We start from the raw sequence: 21,126 nt of genomic DNA, 5'->3' as shown, positions 1-21,126 counted from the left end.
AATGATGTCCAAAAATCAGCACTGAGCTAATCTTTCAAAAAAATCTATAAATAGATGTTTGGGTCTTGTGGGGTGTAGACAATCTCAGCGGCTCTTGTCTGTCATTCTCAGCATTTTCTACAGACTTAACTACAGTGGTGCATATCATGAAACTCCTCTTTCTATCCAAAACGTGCAGTAAACTGTAAGCTATTGTTTACTGCAGTGTGGATTGATTAGGTCAATTATATTATACACTAGTTGTCAGAAATAGCCAACATCTTTTCTAGATCTCTAAACACAGAGATCTGCCTAGAGTAAATCATGTTTATGGGGCCTGTAAATGAAGTTATGCATATGGTCCAAATCCTTCTATGCAGAAAAACATAACATTCCATGTAGACTGTTTAGTCCAAAGAAATAAAACAGCTGGTTTGACATGAAAATGATGCAGGCAGACGGATGTTGGGTCTCTTGATGCTTTGCAATCTTTAAGATGCCAAATAGTATGTTGTGGTAAAATGGGATCAAATATGTTTGCTTCCCAGACAAGATTGGCATTACTTAAATGAATCTTGCTGGGCTTCATAAATCAGGCATTCCCATGGTTCGCGTACAGTGCTAATGATTTTCCTAGGCCTCTGATTTCTGCAGATTTTAATGAGGACCAAGGGTGTTCTTAAGTTAAAAGCTTTTCATCATCATAAAGGGGAACAGATGGGTTTTGAGTCAACTCTGTTTTTGAGAGAGTGCTGTGTAGAGTTCTGTTTAATTACTTATGGACCAGAATTACTTTTTCTTTTAAAATAGTGTTTTCGGCTTTCAGCCTAATGCTAAGACATCAAGCTGTGCCCTGATTTTGGTTTCTCTTTTCTCCATCATTGTGTGTAGACCATCTCATCAGCTGGGATTTGAGTACATCCAGAGGAGTGCTGGGGAAATACTACTAAGAGAATTGCTGTGCATAAAATGGCACTAGCAGAAGTACGAGTCTATGTATGCATTGTCTTCTCACCATCTCCTTTTATTGGTCTTTTGACATAAATTGCAGGGGAATTTGGCATTGGCGGGTCACTGGCGGTTCTTTGTGATGTCACAGAGGATACGGAGCAGTGTGTGGTGTTTGGTCCACCAGAGGGCAGTGTTCCGACACACCGCCAGCTTTAGCAGTGCTTGGGCGGAGAAGCTCGCAGCGCGGCCCAAGACGTAAGTCCAACTCGTCGTCTTCATTATCATTGTTTCCATCCTCATGCTCGCCATGCCCCCCCCCCCCCCCCCAATGTCTCAGTCATTGCCATGCATGCGTTCACACACGGTCGTTGTTGTAAAAACCCCTCGTCACTTTGCGCCTGCAGCTGTCTTTCTCGCGGTGTAAATTTCGAAGTCTCGTGGCTCTTCTTCTCGTCTCCTCCCACTCGCGCTTTCTTGGGCCTAAGCAGAATCCTCACATCTCGCTCACTCGGGTAGTGAGCGGACTTGTTTCCATGACGACGTTCCCCGCAGGACACATTGCAGCCCGGCTTGGAATCGGTTGGAGTTGCCGCCTAAGGCGAGCGGGGGCATATTGTTGATGTAACACTCGCACTGCAAACGGTCGTGTTCCGACTTTCTGTTGAATCTATCTCTATATTAGTAATAGGCTTATGTAAAAACGACTAAAGTATTCACTAACGGTCATATTTAAGGGATTTAAGGCTAAACATGGCGTTGGAAACTGGTTTACTACTGGAAATGTAGCTTGAACTTACAATGTCAGTGTAATTTAGTCATTATTTAGTTTAATAGTTTACAGTGTGGTTTTTGTATATGCTGTAAAAGTATTGCTTCAAATCAAAGGTCTCTCTTCATTTTTTCCCTTCCACTTTTTCTTTATTTAACTTGCACCCATAGGTAGTTCCTGCAGATGGCAGGCTGTATTCTTCAGAGTGGTTCACATTTACAGCTATTTTCCTCCATTTTCTGTTAAACGTAAAAGTATCATCACTGTACGGAAATGTTATTCTACTATGTAGTTCATTTTAATTTGTTTTTAAAAAGAAGAGCATTTGGTGGGGTGGGGTGTGTTGTTTTTTTTATCTAAAGCCCTCCTACTCTAGGCCCTGTGTCACTCTGGAGCTTCCGATTGGCTGATTGACATGGGACTGGCCACAGGGCCAAGAGAGGCTGTGGCACGTGGACCTGTCCAAAAAATTGTGACCTATCAAGGTGCAGCTGTTGCAGGGAGGCTTAGTGGCTCTGCTCAGTCTCCTCGGCATGGGGCCTGACTGCTGAGGGAGAGAGCTGTGAGGGAGCTTTAACTCCCAGGACAAACAGAGGGGAGAGGAGTGAACACAACAGTGGAGCTGCACGTCTGTACACCCGGACACCCAGAGAAAACCCTACCAAGGGGCATGCCTAAGAATCCGGCTGTTTTCTGTCATTAAGACCTACTGGATCCAACCAGGAAGGTAAAAGCAGAGGCCAAACTGCTGCACTGGAAGCCACTTAATGCAACACGATCCTAGGGGACTCTAAAAATATCAGCCATCAGGAACGCACGGACTCGCTCTGGTCACCTAATTGGCCAAACATGCATTTTATTTAATCTCTCTTTAATTGGACTTGTTCAAGGATGTAAGAAACCTATTCTGAAACTCTTGCTTGCAAACATTCTTAAGGCAATCTACTGATGACCTTCACTTGCCTGAGGCCTTTCTAGAAAGAATTTATTTATACATTTAGCAGTTTCATGGGCTGCTTATGGTTCTTTAAATATCTAAGGAGTCATTTTGAAACTCAGGAGTTGCTGTCAACAAGTTGCCATTACTGAAGCTTTGATTGGAGAGAGATCTTTGTGTGTGATTTCCAGTCCAACTTTTGAAAGGCTTTTCCAACATTAAAATGGCAAATTTTGAAACGGATGATTGAAAGTTTCCAAGTGAATCATAAGGTTTAGTTTACAAATCAGACCATCCATCCAGTCAAGCCAGTGCAGACGTTTGTGAGGAAAGCTTGCCTTCTGCTGAGTCATGCGGAAAGCTGAGGTGCAGATGACCCTGAAGAAGGGTGCAGAAGATGGATGTGGGGGGATGACACCCCCAAGCCCACGGATACCCACCAAACGGGCTAAAGTTCACCCTGACCAGGTTGTGCCTGATCCAAGCTCCATCTATCCCACGCCCACACCCCCTATCTTCATCCGTAAGATGCGTAATGCTGCTGTAGGCACAGGCTGTGACATCCGCCTCAAGGTGGCTTTGGCTGGTGACCCACAGCCCTCACTCTACTGGTACCACAATGATGAGATCCTCAGCATGGATAACCAGGAGTATGGAGGCCTGTGGATCCGCGACTGCAAGCCTTCTGATGCAGGCCTCTACACCTGCATTGCTACTAACTACCTGGGGGAAGCCAGGAGCAGTGCTGTCCTCGCTGTACTGGACCTGGGAGAAGGTAACCTCGGATACCCTTCCTGACTCTCCTAGTCTCCTGTAATGACAATATTGCTATTGTCATTACAGGTGAAATCTCCAGGATCTTTCTGGGTGTTGCATCTCTCTTTAGTTCTGGTCTGATTTTGAATGCATAGATAAATTTCAGTCCCAAGATCGTTTCCAAATCAGCGTTAGTGTGGAGATTTGGATTTGGAGGATTTTTCCCTGCAGGGATATAGCGTGTAGTCTAATGAAGCTGCTGCTGTTGGTTGTCTCATGGTGAGCTGGGTGAAGGTAGGGGAAAAGCTTAGCGCTCACATTTTAAATGAAAAGGCTGATGATGATTTGGTGCAAAATGAGATAATTGGCACAATATCCTCACACATATGGCTCTCGCAAAATTGCGGATGATGCAACCAAGTGAAGAAAAACGAGGCTGCTAGGGGGCTCTTTTTCCAGTCACAATGTCTAGCCGGGAGTCTGAGAGGAGCCTGTCCCCCTGGGGGGCGGTTTGGTGGCACTGGAAACAGAGAGAGTGATGGTGGCAGCTGGGAAGTTGAGGAGAAGAGCTCCTTGTCCTAAAGTGGAGCTGTGAAAATACATCACAGAACACAGCAACACACACACTGCTCTGCTATGTGTCGGGTGGCTGAAATACACCAGGCTGGGTTCACTTGAGCGCTGATCCAGAAGGCCCTCTGGTTTAATACTGCTGCAACTGCTGGTTTCACATGTAAATCTGCAGCCATTGCTGCATGGGTTAAAGCAAGGGGTTAGGTGTCAGACTTGCATGTCAGTGGTTACTTTCCTTATTGTCGATAGTGAAACATGTAAAAGACGTTATGGCTAATAAATTGTCCAGTTCATCATTAGATAACACTAGATTGTGATTGGTAATTGGTAAATGTGAATTGAATTGCCAATTTTCTGTGGGTCTTGTTTTCATTTCTTGTCTTTCTGGGTTGAAAGCCTGATGCCCATATCTTCATCGTCAAACCGTCAGCAGAAGAGCCGTGTATCATGGGGTGCTCTGGGACCAGGTTTCTTGGAGTCAATGCCAGTTCAAGGAGAGCTAGTTTTTTCACCTCGTCACACTTTACCTTCATTAACAATGTGTGGTAAAATCACACCTGACATGTTTTCTTTTTTTTTCCACTTTCTACCATGAATCTGGTCAGTTATACATCACTGTTTTTATTTGTGTTGTAAGTGTTCAGGGAAAAGAACTCATGGAACAGGGGTGTTGAGTCACACATGATCACCAGCGATTGTTTAAGTGCCATGCGAAGTCCTGTTTGGTCTCCATAATGTAACATGCATAGTAGTGTTTCTACAGTGGGAAGGTCTTTGCTAAAAGGCAGACCGGCCTTGGCCAGTCTGCCCAGCTCCAAAGCCTTGCACCTGTCTTGTCACTCACAGCTGTAGCTCTCTCTTTCCCCTTCTCTCTTTCTCTGCCACTTCAGTTAACTCTTATTCTCTTTCATTGCCACTTTGTGGCACAACTATGATTTCAATCTCTTCCTGTTTTTAATATCCTCCACAATATATTTGCTATATCACACTTTCCTCTCTTCCCTTTCCCCATCTCTGTCCCCCCCCCAACTAGGTTATTTCTGTCCCTGGAATCTGCCAGGTCTCAAATTTTTGTGATGTTAATGGCCCACTGGCTCTCCAGTTTCACAAGACATCACACCTATATATAGTCCCTTGACGTGAGGGTTCAGACTAGACCTTATCCAACCATTTCCACTCTGAATGAGTGACCAGAGAAGGGTTTTGCGCATACTTCACCATAAAACCTTCTGTCAGCACAAGTGGGTTTTTAAAAAAACACTACCATGCTTAGAAATAAAGCTGTCTGAGAGTCTTGGCTGATTTAAACTGCACTCTGTACAGTGGTAACATGGTGCCCCTGGCTGCACATGTATGCTAACTCATACTATGGTGACATACTTACAGACTATATGAATTCTTAAATATTCTGAAGGAGTGTTTTTTGGTATTTAGGATAACCATCAGTGGGTACATGATTATGCTGTTACATAGTAATCTTTATCAACTCAACCTCTTTAACAACTAAATTGTTCATTTTCTAGATTTAGGGTTTGACATTATCCTAAAAAGGTCCTTTTTCTCTTATGGATTTGTCATATAGCACAGTTAAAGTGCACTTTGGCTGGGATTACACTTAGCCAGAACTGAACTGGGTCTAGTTGCAAAAAGGAACTTTTGGAGATGCAGAGGACAGTGTGTCTCCTATCTCAGTCAGTGCCAATGCTGACAAAGTCCTGCTACACTTTGTAAGAGTTATCAGCTAGTCCTGGAGGGTAATATGAGCGTGATATTTACATTTACAGCATTTAGCTGATGCTTTTATCCAAAGCGACTTACAATTATAACTGAATACAACTTGAGCAACTGAGGGTTAAGGGCATTGCTCATGGGCGCAACAGTGGCAACTTGTAGGTGGTGGGGCTTGAACCGACAACCTTCCGATTACAAGTCAAGTACACTACATATACACATGATATAGCCATGTTGTTTCTTCTTTATTGTTTGATTAACGTTTTCATGTACAGCCACTGCACCACACTGCAGTGTACATCCTAAGAGCTTTATGGTGCCATTCAGAATCCCAGAGCAGGCTGACTGGAATAATGTATAAGCAGTGTGTAGGATGTGTAGATGTGTGATTATATGCTCCGTCTGGGAAATGCATTTTTCTGTGTGTTGTTTACAGGAACTGGTCTTGTAGGGGGTTTTTAAGTTGGCCATCTTGCAATATATAGAAAGTATGAATGCACATTATAATGGCTGGAAGAAGGTTTCGATCTCAGTACAATTTAAGAGGTATCTACCATCTGTTTCTGAGCTTGACACTGACGTGCCCCACTCTCACTGGAAGAAAACTTGTTTTTGCTGAGAGGTTGAGGGAGTAGTTTGTCTTTGGTCATTTAACTTTCCATCCTCTTTTTATTTTATTTTTTTTTTGTACTACTGTGTAACAAAAAAAAAAGAAAATAAATGGGGTTAAATTGGGGAATCCTTTTTTCAGTGTAATTTATATTTCATATCAATATGATATAAAAACACACAACAGCCTTCATTTCCGTATGATGCAACTTTGGTTAAAGTTACAGGATTTGAATTTCTGCCCCAGGGAAACAAAGCTTCATCAAGCTTTGCCTAAATAAGTGATGAGGTTTTGAAGCTGGGATTACATCAAAGCTCACTTCTTGGGAGTAGGAGGATAAACAACAGGCCTGCATTTATTCATTATCTAAATATAAATAGTAGGGCTATACAGCTATGACTAGAATCGTTTTCCATGACACTCATTTTTTCTCAGCCAGACTTTGCACAATCACAATCACAGTCTTATACATACTAAGATTCTTCTGTCCGTTGCTATATATGTGGCCAAAAAAATTTGGTCTGTTCCTCTATATCCCATTCCTCTACCACTGCTTGCTCACTTCCTTTGCACGACAGCCAGTCATTCATGGAGGAACAAACGATAAAATTACAATTTTCCCGCATTTCAAAAGCCGAGAAAGAACTCGATCGAAAGAAGCATAGGTTCATAGACTCATGAGTAATCTGCTACTCCGGTAACAACAAAACACAAGCACTCGCACTGATGCAGTAAAGTCCCCGGTGAATGAGCTCCTTACGCACGCAGCTGTAACGCGTCCAGTCAATCTTTGTAAATCAGTATTTAAGCGTGTCGCTCGCGAGAAGCTGCCCTATTTCACTTATTAATAAACAATCAATAAAAAGGAAAATATGACATGCTTGTAGCGGTGTAAGAATGCTGTCATGTCCCTGTAGCACTGTTTCTGTTTCTGTTGACACGTGCCCGCCGTCACGCAGAATGACTATGGGAACACACGCGCCTTTCCGATCAGGAAGTGGAAGCAAGCGAGATTTCTCGTGTGCTCGTCTTCCTCGCCCCTGCTAGATTTCCCAATCTATGAATTCGCTTATATTAACGCTTTAATGGCAGTTCCCCCGGAGTTTAATTTCCTTAAAAGCAACTTGCTTACTGCGTGCTTCGTCCGCGCTTCACTGGCATTTTGCGTGTAGACCAAATGAGTGGCGGCTGTGATCCTGACAGCGCGTCGCAGACTAGCCTCTACGGCTTTGTGCTTTTCTCAGGCAAAAAGGCTCGCTACCTCTTTCCTTTCAGAACAGTAGTATCTGGACAGTTTCTCTGTTGTGTGTCTAAATTTGGTTGTGGGGAGAATAGTCAGGCCTAAATTATTGCTGTTTAAACCAGGAAAACATACTAGCAGGTCGACCTGAGTCACGTCAGACCTGATGACCACGGTGCACACTCAGCGGGGGCTCTGTCAATGGATGAGGACCCATTACCTTGGCACTACCAGTTTTGTTCTTAGGATACTGCCCCCAAAACATGGACCCTACGTAGTCATTGATCATAGTGCTTTTCTTAGTAAGGATCCATGTAACATTTTAGTCAGATTAGTAAAGAGTGGAGCTCATCTGAAGGTGTCTGTGCTGTACTGCTTAACTGCAAACTGATATGGAACGTACAACTGCCATGGGATATGTGCAACAGATGCTTTGGCTTTGTTGTAAAGTTGCATCTACCAAGTGGTTCAGTGCAAAATGTGTTAGTATGTGGAGGGTGTATGATACGGACCCAGAAAGAGATGGTTTGATTCACTAGAGCAGGAGAGATCCAGGGCCTCAGAACAGCAGAAACACCGGCATGGCCTGGAGAGGCAGGAAATGCTACAGGTGAAGAGAGAGACGTAATCAGGAAGTCCTTGTGATTGCAGGACATGACGGTGTTCATTCCTGATTTGCATTATGGCATATGACTCTACCCGGAAACAGCGAGAGGTGAAGAGAAGAATGCCTTTGATATGAGTTGATGGTGATGGCACATGTATTCTCTACACCAAAGACCCAAACAATAAAAGTAGGCTTCACTCCCATTATTTTCTCTCTCTCTCTCTTTGGTAGTCTCGTTCAGTTAGAAGCTTAAGAAGCAGATTGTGAAGTATCAGTCATGCGGTGACTGTACTTTTGTTGCCAGTGCTGCAAGGTCTGAATTTAACTAATAAACAGATTGAACACTCCATGGGTGCTACTATCCTTCTGACTTTGGCCTTATGGGTAAAGGCCATTGCTAATTCACGTGGGCCTGGAGCTGCTGAAGTTGATATATCCATGTGCAAATATTGAATAGGTGACTTGTGAACATTTTAATCGGTGACCTCTGTGATGATAATCTGGTGCTAGAATTGATTCAGCTGTTGGTGTTACTTTTCTTTTGTATTTTTATTTATATATTTGTTTATTCTCACTGTATGTTGTAGTATTACTTACACTGAGCTTGAATGCACAGAGCTGTAGCCTCTCCAGTCAATCTGTCCGTCAATCAGACTTTAAGCATGTCACTCATGAGACGCTGCTGTGCATGCAGAGACTCAGTAAATGGGAAAATACCCTATGCTTTGATGAAGGGTTACTGTTTCCCTTATACTGTATTACATTTTTGCATAGCATATTAGAACCTCCCTCATCACTCACAATGGCTTTGGGAACACACATGCTTTTCCAATCCAGAAGTGGTGGCATACAATATTTCTTGTATGCAATTGCCCCATGCTGGAGTATCAGTTTTATCACTTTTTGGATGCTCAAGAGCAGTGGTGTACTTTGAGCAGTCTCATACTTGGAGATGCTTCATATAAAATCCATATATAGTTTGTTGAAGCTGTTGGTGTGTAGAAGAGCTTCATGGTTGGAAAAGGGGAGAAAAAGGAAGAAAAATCAAGACAGTTTTTGATGACAGCTGTCCAGACTGCAGCTTTGATAATCCCAATTTGCAAGACTTTTGAACATTTCTAAGAATTATGTTGACACAAATGTGGGCCTCAAATTGTTTTATAAAACAAGACAAAAACTAAAGTTATCAACTAGTGATCTACTTTTGCTGTATTGCTTTACAGCTGTTGATTTTTTTTTCTCATCCTGGAAGTAGAAATATTTCAATGCTTCGGAGTCAATACATCAAATCATTGTAAAATATTTCAATTAATGACATTTTTTAATATATGAGAATATCCACTTCTTTCTTCAGTGTACTTATTGTGTGTATTTCCATCTATTACTATCTATATATTTTCTTCAGGTCTAACTGTAGGTGGAAAAGCAAACTGGTAGAATTCTGATTCTCCTTTAGAAAAAATGTTTGTTTTTTGTTTTTACTAAAACCAAATGAATGTGAAAGTCATAGTTAGGTTCACATGTAAGATTAGGGTTAGCCTTCCTGTCATGACCTCATTGGGGATTTACAGTTAGGTTAGTAGTCAGTCCTCACAAATGAAATAATTTCCACTAAGCCAGCAAACATTCATATGGGTAGCTGCATTTGATTCAGTCCTTCTGAAATGAATGCTACTCCAGGATCTTAGGAACAGCAGATACAGAGCTAGAGGGCTATCCCACAATGCACCAGTCTTCTTTACCAAAGATGAAGGATACATTTAGCCGATGCTTTTATCCAAAGTGACTTACAACTTGAGCCATTGAGGATTAAGGGCCTTGCTCAGGCACCCAACAGTCACAGCTTGGCAGTGGAAGGTCTTGAACCAGCAACCTTTCAATTACAAGTCAAGTACCTTAACCACTGTGCCACCACTGCCCACAAGTGGCTATACAACAGTAACCTGCATAGTGTTAGAGAGTTGGTTACCATATACAGAATCTCTTTGATGGTCCTATTTAATTGAATATTGATCTTCAATGACCTGATGATAGATAATAATTTAGATAGTAGTAAATGTGTTTGATCTGACCAGATGAACACAGGTGGTTTATGTTTGATATGACTGTTGCTCTCTTTCATCTGCAAAGACATCCATTACTCTAAAACCTTGTACAAAGCGCTGTAAGCAGGAACAGCTTAATTTAAGACAGTGTGATCAATGTTCTCTCTGTTGTCTTACTATGCCCTCTGTGCTTTGGTGCCGTTCAGCTGAGGTTCACTGCATGGCTGTGATCCTGTAAAAGCTTCAGTAATGCAGGGTGTTGGCTGCGGGTGGCCTTCAGGCAGGGTGATGATGACGTAGGTGCTATTCAGCTGCACCCCCTATTGATAGATCTGAGAACTGCAGTGTTGCAAGCAGATGAGGCCTGCCAGACCGAGCTGAAGAACTGAAGGAGGACAGGTGCTGGCATTGTGTCCAGGTCAAATCAGGCTGACGTGATGGAATGCTGAACAAAGATCTGATTCCTTTGGGTTTCGTTTGTCATAGTTTCCATGTGCCACGTGACTTGTAAGGTTATCTCACCTAGCGTCTTTCATCCTCACTATGTCCTGCATATATGTGTGCAGGGGCACAGGGAGAGAGGGACTTCCCCTAATGGAGCTGCAGTTGTTGCTGCCATTCAGCATGCAAGTAAACAGGTTTGTGTGTGTGTGTGTGTGAGCATGTGTGTGTGAGCGTGTGTGTGTGTGTGTGTGTGCGTGCAGAGACCATCTCCTACGCCATCTTGCATAAAGACCACCAGTGAAGTCATGTGCTACAGATGATTCCTCATTTGATCTAGTCACACACCACGCAGTAGCAACACCCCCTCCCATTCAGCAGTATCAGCTGCCCAAGCCCTGCAAACAGCATCACTCCATCTCCAGCCACACAACTCTACCCACAAAACAGGGAAGACTCACAAACTTATAAAGGCAGATCCTGGTTTCAGTAGAGGCTAGACTTATAACTCAGTACTTTCTGAATTCCTGTGGTTAGGGCTAATGGCTAGTAACCAGAGGGCCCAATATGGACGATTCCTCCTTTTAGTGGGTTGAATTTTCTAAGGTTCACCTATTAATGCCATTATGCCCTGGAAAAAGGCATTTAGTCCAGTGGTGAAAATAAGTTTATATTCTGGACCTCCACTTCAGGTAATTCTCCAGCACTGATTAAATTGTTGACTGCATTCTGTTTGGAATGCATCTCTGTTTGCTGGCACCATAACTGGAAAAGATGACTGGCCAGTTTTTGATACATTTCCCAAACACTACAACTGTCAAATGCTGCAGCAATGGTTTGGTACTATACAACTATTTTTGGTTCTTGTCTGTTTTGAAATCCTCCATTATACCATTGGATTATTTCGTTATGACACATTGCCATTTATTGTGATGTGCTTCTAGGGGCCAAGTTTTACCTATCCACATACAGTACTGATTGGAGGCCAAGTTGCCAAGGCAACATCCATACCCAATGCATGTCCTGATTAGGAGAGAGAGAGAGAGAGAGGGAGAGGGGGAGAGGGAGAGGGAGAGAGAGAGAGTTTAAAACAGGGCATTAAATGTTTATTTGCTTCAGAAGGAAGTCCCATGGTTCTTCCCCATTCTTTTGTTTTATTTTGTCTTGGCTGTTTTTTGTTCTCTTCTCACCCAACTTCAGTTATGACAAGAGCAAACTTCTGTTCTGCCCATCTGGCTCTTAACTGTGTTAAGTGTTTCAAGCATTTATTATGCTGAAGCACATTTTTATTTCCATGATGATGAAGGGGATTTTTTGAAAGTCAAACCTTGTAAAGATGAATCAGCCTCCTGCTATCTATCTCACAAGGTTTTAAATAACTTAATAAGGTACCATTTATGATATTACTGCTTTTTTGCATTAGTGTTTTACTGTATTAGTATTCTAATATGTTATGTAAACATAAAAATAAACAGTCTGCCAGATAATATATCATTTCTTGGGTACCACAGTCCCATACATGCCCTTTCCTATCTAAATACATCTTTGGATCAAGTCTATTTTCTAATTTATCCCACCATTTTACTTTTAGTATTGTTCTGTCAGAGCCTTGAACTCACCTGACACTGTGCAGATGGCTGTCATTCTATGCTGAACCATAATCATGCCCAGATCAGTGATGCATGACCTACCTTTTGTATATTAGCAATACTGATGCACAATATTCCTAACAGTGCATTATGGAAGCTGCTGTGTGCCTAAACTAAATGTAAGTGGTATCTGCTGAGCTAGCCTGTGGGGTGCTGGAGGAGGTGATGGAGCAGGTTTGGAACAGAGTGAGATGTATGCTCCTGCTGCTTGGATGACTTCTTATTTTTAGGCAAGATCAGGCCCATACCTTTAAGTTTGGTTTCTTTTTTAGCAAAGATGCCACAGTTAACAGTTCTGAAACAACTTCTGAAAGAGAGGGCTTGACTATAGGGGGATCCCTAAGATGCCTCACAACCCAAGCAGAAAAACCTCCAGACCCTCATATAAGGACCTAGGGGGAGAATGAGTGGTAAAGCATTAATCTATGTACATGTATTTGCACACCCATGAGTGTAAGTAAGCAGACAAAAACAGCTAAGTTCTGGTGAAGATGGGGCGGTAAAGCGGGCTGGAATTCCTCAGCCTAATTACATTATCGCTGCACCATTTTGTCAGCCACTGTGCCAGAGCCCTGACGAGACTCAGAGAAAGACAGGGAGCAGCCAGTTGCTCTCTCAGCACAAGATAAGGCTTTTAAAAGCTCACTTTCACTGCATTAAACCGGCCAGTGAGCCAGCCAGGCCCACACTTCTCAGTGTCATCATATTTCAGATCTGGGGGAGAGGCCGACCAGAAGGTTACATGTGCTGCGAGCAATGTGCAGCATTAAGTCTCTATGTACAAATCTGCCACTGGGATGATTTTAAATCAAGATGTTTCTTTAAGCTAAGATACATTAGTTTGCCATATTCAATTTATATACATCAACAGAGATGGAGAGGAAACAAATGCATATGAAAATCAGCTCCTGAATCAGTAATGGCAGTTGAGAGTAAACAAATCAGAGGGCATCAGTCTTTCTTGAGCTTCTGGTCTAGAATGTTTATCCAAAGCACCATTTTCCAGAGCTCAGATAGTCCTGAAGACTCAGAGGAACGCCATCCTGTTCAGTATGAGCTGATCTCTGCAGGAAGGTACGAACAGTGTACGAACAGGTTTAGACATGCTTACAATGCACATGTATCCAGTTCACTATGGGAAATGTGTGGAATTTCATGTTTGTGGCAACTTGGACCACCAAGCTCAGAACCACCAAACTGTAAAACTGAACTGTTTCCTATTTTCACATTAGCAGAGAAGTCAGATTAATGTGTGTGGTAGAGAGAGGGCTGGAACAGCAGTATTGTCCAACTGCAGAATCTTTGACACCACACGGTCAAAGGAAATGGCAGAATCACATGCCAGCTGTGTGTGTGTGTGTGCACGCGATAGAGAGAGAGAGAAAGAAAGAAACAAAGCAAGGAGATTAAAGGAATAAAAAAAAAATGAGGTCCTTTTGAGTGGTTTGGAAAATGGAAGGGGGCAGAATGTGGCTGATGAAAAAGGACGAGTGAATTGCTTGCAGCCGGCAGACGAGGAAGGGCGGGAAGCAAAATGGAGCGAGCGCGTCGGAGGAGGGTGACGGCGCACCTCCGAGGGTGAGGGGCACAGCTGGAGGTGTCATTTAGTGACATACCAATCACGGCAGCGCTCAGTGCGCAGGGAGAAACACATGCTGGAGTGTTACGCTGGCTACGTGTGCTGGGAGATGACACTTCTGCAGTCCCACGTGAGCTTCCCACGTCAAATTACTTTGAATTAATTAGGGCTGCTGAGAGCTCAATGATGCAATGAGTCTGGATTGCCCAGAAACTAAAATTATGACGCACACAATTATGATCACACAAAAGCCATAAGTACAAAACACGCCATTCTCAAACTAGACTGTAGTTTCTGTCTAGCCTGTCTTGCCCCCAAATCATCACTTGCCCTGATGAGGGGCACTAAGCTGATGTGAGGAAGTGGTGGTGGAGGCAGGGCCCATATCCTGGTGATGTCTCTGAGCTGGCCTTTGGCCTGTAGTGCCAGCATTCCCTGCCAGCTCCCTCATCTGCCTGCAGCCTCCTTCATCCTTTCCATGGGTCTTTCTGGCCAGAAACCCGATTTGCTCCAATATTTTTTTGCTTAGGGTGCACTGAGAGTGGAGTTGATGGAGTGGGGGGTGTAGAGGAGTTGTCTGCAGGTGAGGAGGCGTGTGCAGGGAAGAGGCCGGAGTAGCTTAGCAAGACCCTCATGTGAGTATGGAGAGGAAAATCTTTATGCTATACTGAGATGTGTATACTGGGACTGTGCTTGGGTGTGGATGTATGTGTTAGTGGAGTGAAGTGAAGAGGTTGCTGGGATGCATGGCATGGCTGGCTTTGCTTATCCACAGACCCTTTTGCCACTCTTACACCAGCCTGGAGCAGACACCCACTGAGCTCGAGTTGGTTTAATGCAAAGCCTCCTTGCCCACTCACCATGCAGCCAACACTGAGTCACACATGCAACTGTGCGCACACACACAGCGAGTCTCTTTCTCACACTCAGAGCGATACTGAGTCACATGCTCACTCTCTTTTTTTTTTACACTCTCTCTCAGCCACAACATACAGACACACACATACCACAAATGTGTCAGCACTCTGATTTATGTTCCTTACCCTTGTTAAACGGAGCCTTTTTGGTTATTGCTCCATGCTTGTAGCTCTACTATGATTGCCCCACTTTTTCTGCTGGCTCCCCAGGGCAAGGCGATGGGACCCTGCTGTTGTCAGTGCACAGAGGCATGAAGCAGGGCCCGGCAGCCGCTCCCTGCCTGCCTGCCTGGAGTGCACAGCCGCTGGTGGATGGCATTCCCTTCCCCTCCACTGCTTTAAGGACCTCTGCCCTTAATCCTCCACGCATCTCTCAGTGTGTCTGGGCACCTCAGACACCCGGATTAGGAGGGTGCTGGCAGCTGATCGGAGCTGCCGACAGAGGACTTAGCATTTTGCTCAGAAAGTGATCCTTGTGCTAAAGAAATGAGTCACCCTCCAAACAAACTGGCCTCTCAGACAGTCCCACTGCTATTTAGCTTCTGTCTTTCTTTCTCGCTTGACTCCCTCTGTTCTCCACTGCATAGTCCTGTTTTTCTGTTTCGTTTGCAGATTCATTAGACCTACATTTCACTTATTTTTATTCTTTTTTTCCTTCCACAGCCAAACTGCAGTTATTCTACAGGCCCCCACCCCCAGTACATCAACACCTCCATCCCAGGAGGGTAAAAGCTCCATGATGTGGAAGGAACTATTTTTGCAGTCAAGAACAGGCTTTAATGGTTGTCCAAGTAATCTTCTGTCATCCTTTTCCACCATATTGTTCTGTGTGTCCATTAGAGTGAGAGACATACATTCTGAATTACATGTCATTTCTGAGAAGTTCAGTATAAACTACACAAAAACTCAGTAATACATCTAGAAAGCTATTATCTGCTGTAAAATGAATTTATTAGTACATGGCTATGTTCATCTATCCTCCCATCACCTTGGGAACATTGGTTAATCTCTAAAGGAGGAATCTCTAAAGGAGGAAAGGTGACAGGATTGACTGAGGTGATCCAGATTGGGCATTTTAGCATTCTGCATGCACCTTCCTGGTAAAACTGTGTGACAGGTGTGTGACACACAAATGCCCATGTCAGCCCCAGAGGTCCCGCTCATGATTGAGATAAAGTCGAGGGCTGTGATTGCACCTGGGTCTGATCGATGAGCGCCAGGCAACAGTGAGATGGGGAACCTGCGCTGACGGCCAAATTATTGATCCCTGTCTGTCAGAGAGAGAGAGAGAGAGAATGACTGTGAGGGGCAGAGGTGCTAAGATGAGCAGAGGTCAGCTAATGAGGTAGGAATCCTGTTAATACCACACAGGTAGCCTTGTCCTTAGAGTAGCCATGCCAGTACCCATTTGCATCCTGTGCACCTGCGTCAGGTAGTCTCGTGTTCATATGGTTTGTCTGTGATTGGATCTGGAATGAAGGGGACTATTTGTGGCCCTTGAGGACTGAGTGGAACTAAGCGAACTAAGCTAGTGCAGTGCTACCATGCACCATCTATGTCTGGGGTTTTCACAGTCACACTGCACTGCTCTTGTCTGGTCTTCTCTCGCACCCTGTCTGTAAAGGCTGTCTGCTAGACCAATGTTTCCCGACCCAGTTTGCGAGGACCCTCAGGTGGTCGACATGTTAGCACTATCCCAGCTTTCGCAACTCAGTCGGGTGTTCAGTGTTCCAGGGATACAGAAAGCATATGGATTGCCTGGGGTTCCTCTAGGACCGGCTTGGGAAGTATGGCACTAGACCACATGGCAGAGCTGGGCGGTCATGTGCGTTTTCACACACTCGCCAATGTGCGTTTTCACACACTGTGAAGGAGCATGTATAGAAGCCAGTCTAAGATGGAGAGGCGCCAGAACAACACAGCTGCAACACAGCGGCTACAACAGTGAAACTGTTTCTGTCTGGCACTAAGGGAAAAAATAGTCAATGTGTCTGTGGAGAATTGTGTTGAGAATTAGGTAAGGTTCATCTTTTGAGGTAAAAATAAATAGTGACAAGAAAACAGCCTTATCTGAGAAGTCCCATGATTGTTTCTGCTTGCTGACGTCGATGTCATAACTTTGCCTACTATTCAGATATATTTAGAGATGTATCCCTATCACAGGCATATATTAATATCACCGACAGGTTTGATAAAATATTCTGTGATATTCATCTTGCATATTTTCATGCTACTGAATGATACCGGACCTTTGTGCCTTATTTGAATTTTCTCCTGGTTTGCATAATGTTTCAGATGTTCATGACATGAAGATGGCAGAGTAAGTGCTGGAAGACAGTCTGTACAGCGAGGTCATAATTAGACATTTGATGAGAATGGATGAAAGTGCTTTTCAACGTGTGAGCTATCACTCTCTGTCTTGCTCTTGCTCTCTCACACACAGGCAGATATTTATATATACGGCTTCAGGGTAACATCTGATTAGGAAAAGAAGAGAACCTTATTTTTTTGTAATTTGTTTGTTTTATTCCTAATGTGTGTTTTTCTGTCATGTGAGTTTTCTTGATAAGTAATAAGCAAATAATATTAGATAATAAGATTTGTGAGGTGTTTTTTGTAAGGAAACATTAAACAGTGCATGATGTTTGAGTAGTGTCAAAATGCTTATTTGATGGACCATCACTCCATCACTCCTGTCTATATCACATTAGGGTAGTGGGTGAGGAATCCACTGCTCAGCTGACCAACCTGACCAACACACGCAAACAGAGAAAAAATCGGGGGAGGAAGGATAGTGGGGAAAAAAGACATGAAAAAGGCTTTACCAGTCTGCATCCTTTGGTGATGCTCTCTTTAGGGCTGACTCATCCACACACACACACCCCTCACACACACACACACACACACACACACACACACACACACACACAGACACACCCCTCACACACACACACACACACACACATTCTCTCTCTGTCCACCTCTTTTACACAAGGGCTTGTAGGTATGAGTCCCCTTCTCTTTCTTTCTCTGGCATTCTCTACTCAGTCCTTTCTCTTTCTGTAGAGGGGTAGGTGGGTAGGTTTGCATGTATGCACTCTGTCTGTCTCTCTCTCTTTCTCTCTCTCTCTCTCTCTCTCTTTTTCTCTCCCGCTCTCTCTCTCCCTTTGCTTCGGTCCTTCTCTGGCATTCTCCGCTCCCACCCCCTTCTCTCTCTTGTATTTATGCCCCCCCCTCCATCTCTCTCTCTTTCTCTCTCACTCACTGTGATGCTGCCAGAGCTGCTATTGTGTGCGCGTACTTCCCCCACCCCTTGAGCTGCTTATACATCCTTCCTCTCTGGCTGCTCTCGGCTTGTCAGTTATCTGTGCTGATGGCTGAGCTTTGACAGCATGGCTGAGTGAGACTCCAAAACACCGATGCTCTAAAGAGCACCAAGGGAAACAGGGAGCACCATCTGCTATGCGTTCCTTAAGAACACTCATCTCTTCATCTCAGTAGCCAGACTTGCAGCTTGAGGTGGAAGATTCTGTTGTGCAGTTTTGCTGTTCAGGTTTTTACTGAAGGAGTCAAGCTGGGCAAGTTCGGAGGAAAGAGTCTTAACTCTTTTTACAAGATGGTTTTTCTCCCGCAACAATTTTCATGGTGAGTGACTTTCATGTCTACCAGCTGAGGAACTTCTTTATTCCCTGAGTGACATTCTTGGATCAGCACTGGATCGTGGTCAGTTTTTATCAATGCAGTCGGGTCAACGCCAGGTTCAACCGTGAATCCCCCAGTCTCAGACAACCCGGTTGCCACAGTCATCCCACTCTCCCCCAAATACAGGAGAAGACCAGGATTACTACAAACCATGAAGAAAATTTGGTCCAAGAAACGCTTCCAGGTCAGTCCTGCACGCTTCACCCCTTCAGACTTCTCCATTACCTGCTCACCTACTTAGAAGTGTCTAATTGTCAGAGTTTGACCTGTGTGTGTGTGTGTGTGTGTGTGTGTGTGTGTGTGTGTGTGTGTGTGTGTGTGTGTGTGTGTGTCTGTCTGTCTGGTCTGCGTAAGGCTTGTCCCAGTTTCTGCTTCCCTTACTGGGAGCCTGACTGATGTGCCCCACCCTTCTACTGTAAACAAAGCAAGCACAATTCGGCGCCTGCATAGCCATGGTCACAACACTGGATGTGAATGCACTTGTTCGTGTTGTCTTTTTCCTCTTGTTTACTGGATCTTGACTGGGTCGCAGCTCCTCACACATGGGGCAATACCATTAACCCTGTACAATCAACCACAAGGTTCTCTTGCTGATAGTAATGCTATTAGGTATAAAAAATAAAATCTTATGTAAAATTCATAATCAATGACTGAAACATCCTGTGGTACATAGAGAATTATTTTCATTTCCAGTGCATTTTTTTGTTTTCTATTACATGAACAATAAACTGAATTTGTTCATCTTAATGAATAAGCATGAAATATGTCATGCTCTGCAGTTTTAGACAGAGCCCCACCACAGAGAGAAGAAAACATATGGCAAACCAGCATGTAGGCTATGACGGGTCCAAAAGTAATAAAGCAAAATTGCTTGTAGCAGCAATCCCATTATCCCTTATAATGCTGATTTAAATGGGTTTTTTTTTTTATCAAGGTTTGAATCATGTTTGAACCTATCAGCTCTAATGAAGAAGGTAATCTGCTCATTGCAATCTGCTCATCAGTTTCATTTGTTGGGTATGAGCTCACTGAGAATAGTTATTTATCTTCGCATAAACATTTGTTCATTTTATTTTTGCTGTATCAGTGCACCATCACTGGTATGTAAATATGTAGGTCTTTTAATAGGGCTTTTGTTTAGTTATGGAATGATCTAGCAAGGCTCTTCTTTACACTCATGTGTTAGATCACAGTTGTGATGAAGGGATGAGAGAGTGAGCAGCAACCCCCCCACAAAGTATCCTATAGAAAAACAAATGATAGAATCAAATAAAGCCACTTTGTCATTGGCCAGAACTGAAAGGCAGAGGTTTTCTTCATGAGCAGCTCTTGCTGAGAATGTCACTGACGTTTCACAGGTGAGAAGAGGTGCGAACGTGAAATGTACCCCTTTTTCCATCTCTAGGCTGATACAAATTAGTGCAAGAAAGAAAAAAAAAATGTGCATGTGGAGAAGGGAGCAAGGGAGAGGAAAGGAGGATGAGTGAAAGGGAGGGATAATTGGATCTTTGGTCTGCAGATGGTAGCATACAGGTGGAGAAGGATGAGATGCCGCGGAGAAGAATCTCTATAGAGCCAAATCATTAACAGCTTTTAAACTAGAAAGTTAATAGCTTTTAAACTACAAAGTTAGGATACATATTCTTAATATCACACTTGATGGAGTAAAGGATGGCTATAATATTATCCATCTAGGTTTTCCTGTGTCAAAGATGGGTTAGGTATTTGGTATTACATCTCCCTGATTTAATCGCTATTGACATTTTTGGTCTGTTAATCTTCTTATAAAACCATAAACCTGATCAATCTCCGGAAAAGATAATGTCCAAATAATATCTGCACATTATTGCAAGGAATGGTCCGGTGTGATATGAATACCCAGCCTCAACTACAACGAACAAACACACTGGGGTACTGTGGGGGCTGTGTTCTTCAAGGTGTGAAGTGATTCACTTTCTGCGTGGCAGCTGTGTGCAATGAGAGTTGGATGGCGTGAGAATGAAAGCCCACTCACCCAGGGCCGATAAAAGCCAAGTTAAACCAGAGATCGGGCAGCCAGAGCCAGACTAGGGGCCCATTGTGCCTCTCATCTGGGCAGAACTGGTGACAGAATTAATTAACAAGTGATCAGAGGCCATGATGATTCATCAAAGTTGCTACACCTACTGTCCACAGAGGATTTTGTTTATCCACTAGGAATGGCTTTGATGTGAACTGTTATTAGAGCTCTCCAAGGTGCTGACTGATCTGATCTTGGTTCCCCAAAAGTGTTATTGCCTAAGAAACATCTTGGAGAGCAAGGAGCATTGGTTAGTTCATTATATTAGTAATGATCATGTTGGGAATCACAGCCCTAGTAGAAAAGGTTTTCTATTATATATGTTATATATCATTTAATATATAATAGTTATATAATGATGTTATATAACAGTTATATATGATGATTAGGAAAATCTATTAAATCGAACCATTTTAAACCCAATGCCACTCTGCCCATTGATTTACCAGCTTCAGTCCAAAGCCAATTACCTTCACACAATTTATTTGGATCACAGCCTATTTATACGTTGATTTTCTGTGCATTCATTGTAGTTGGGCCCCTTCCTACCCCAATGGGTGTAGTTCACGTTGTTTTTTGAA

At 43.4% G+C, this 21,126-nt stretch overlaps 1 protein-coding gene across 7 annotated transcripts in view; it reads left to right on the top strand.

The window, feature by feature from the left end:
- The first annotated feature begins 1,165 nt into the window (after positions 1 to 1,165).
- Positions 1,166 to 21,126, top strand: part of spegb (striated muscle enriched protein kinase b) — a 69,951-nt gene continuing 49,990 nt past the window's right edge. For 2 of the 7 annotated variants that reach the window (XM_027005666.2, XM_027005665.2), the window contains exons 1-2: positions 18,018 to 18,429; positions 18,613 to 18,670. In XM_027005666.2, the coding sequence (XP_026861467.2) occupies positions 18,401 to 18,429; positions 18,613 to 18,670 (87 nt within the window). In that variant the 5' untranslated portion in view covers positions 18,018 to 18,400. Of the gene's footprint in view, positions 1,186 to 2,195; positions 3,412 to 18,017; positions 18,430 to 18,612; positions 18,671 to 21,126 lie in introns of those variants that run through there. The other 5 variants (XM_027005664.2, XM_027005663.2, XM_027005670.2 and 2 more) reach the window with 4 other exon arrangements.

Source organism: Electrophorus electricus, chromosome 2 (assembly GCF_013358815.1).
Source record: "Electrophorus electricus isolate fEleEle1 chromosome 2, fEleEle1.pri, whole genome shotgun sequence".
Classification (NCBI taxonomy): domain Eukaryota; kingdom Metazoa; phylum Chordata; class Actinopteri; order Gymnotiformes; family Gymnotidae; genus Electrophorus; species Electrophorus electricus.
The sequence above is the reverse complement of the archived record's forward strand: the minus strand, read 5'-3'. Positions and strand labels throughout refer to the sequence as shown.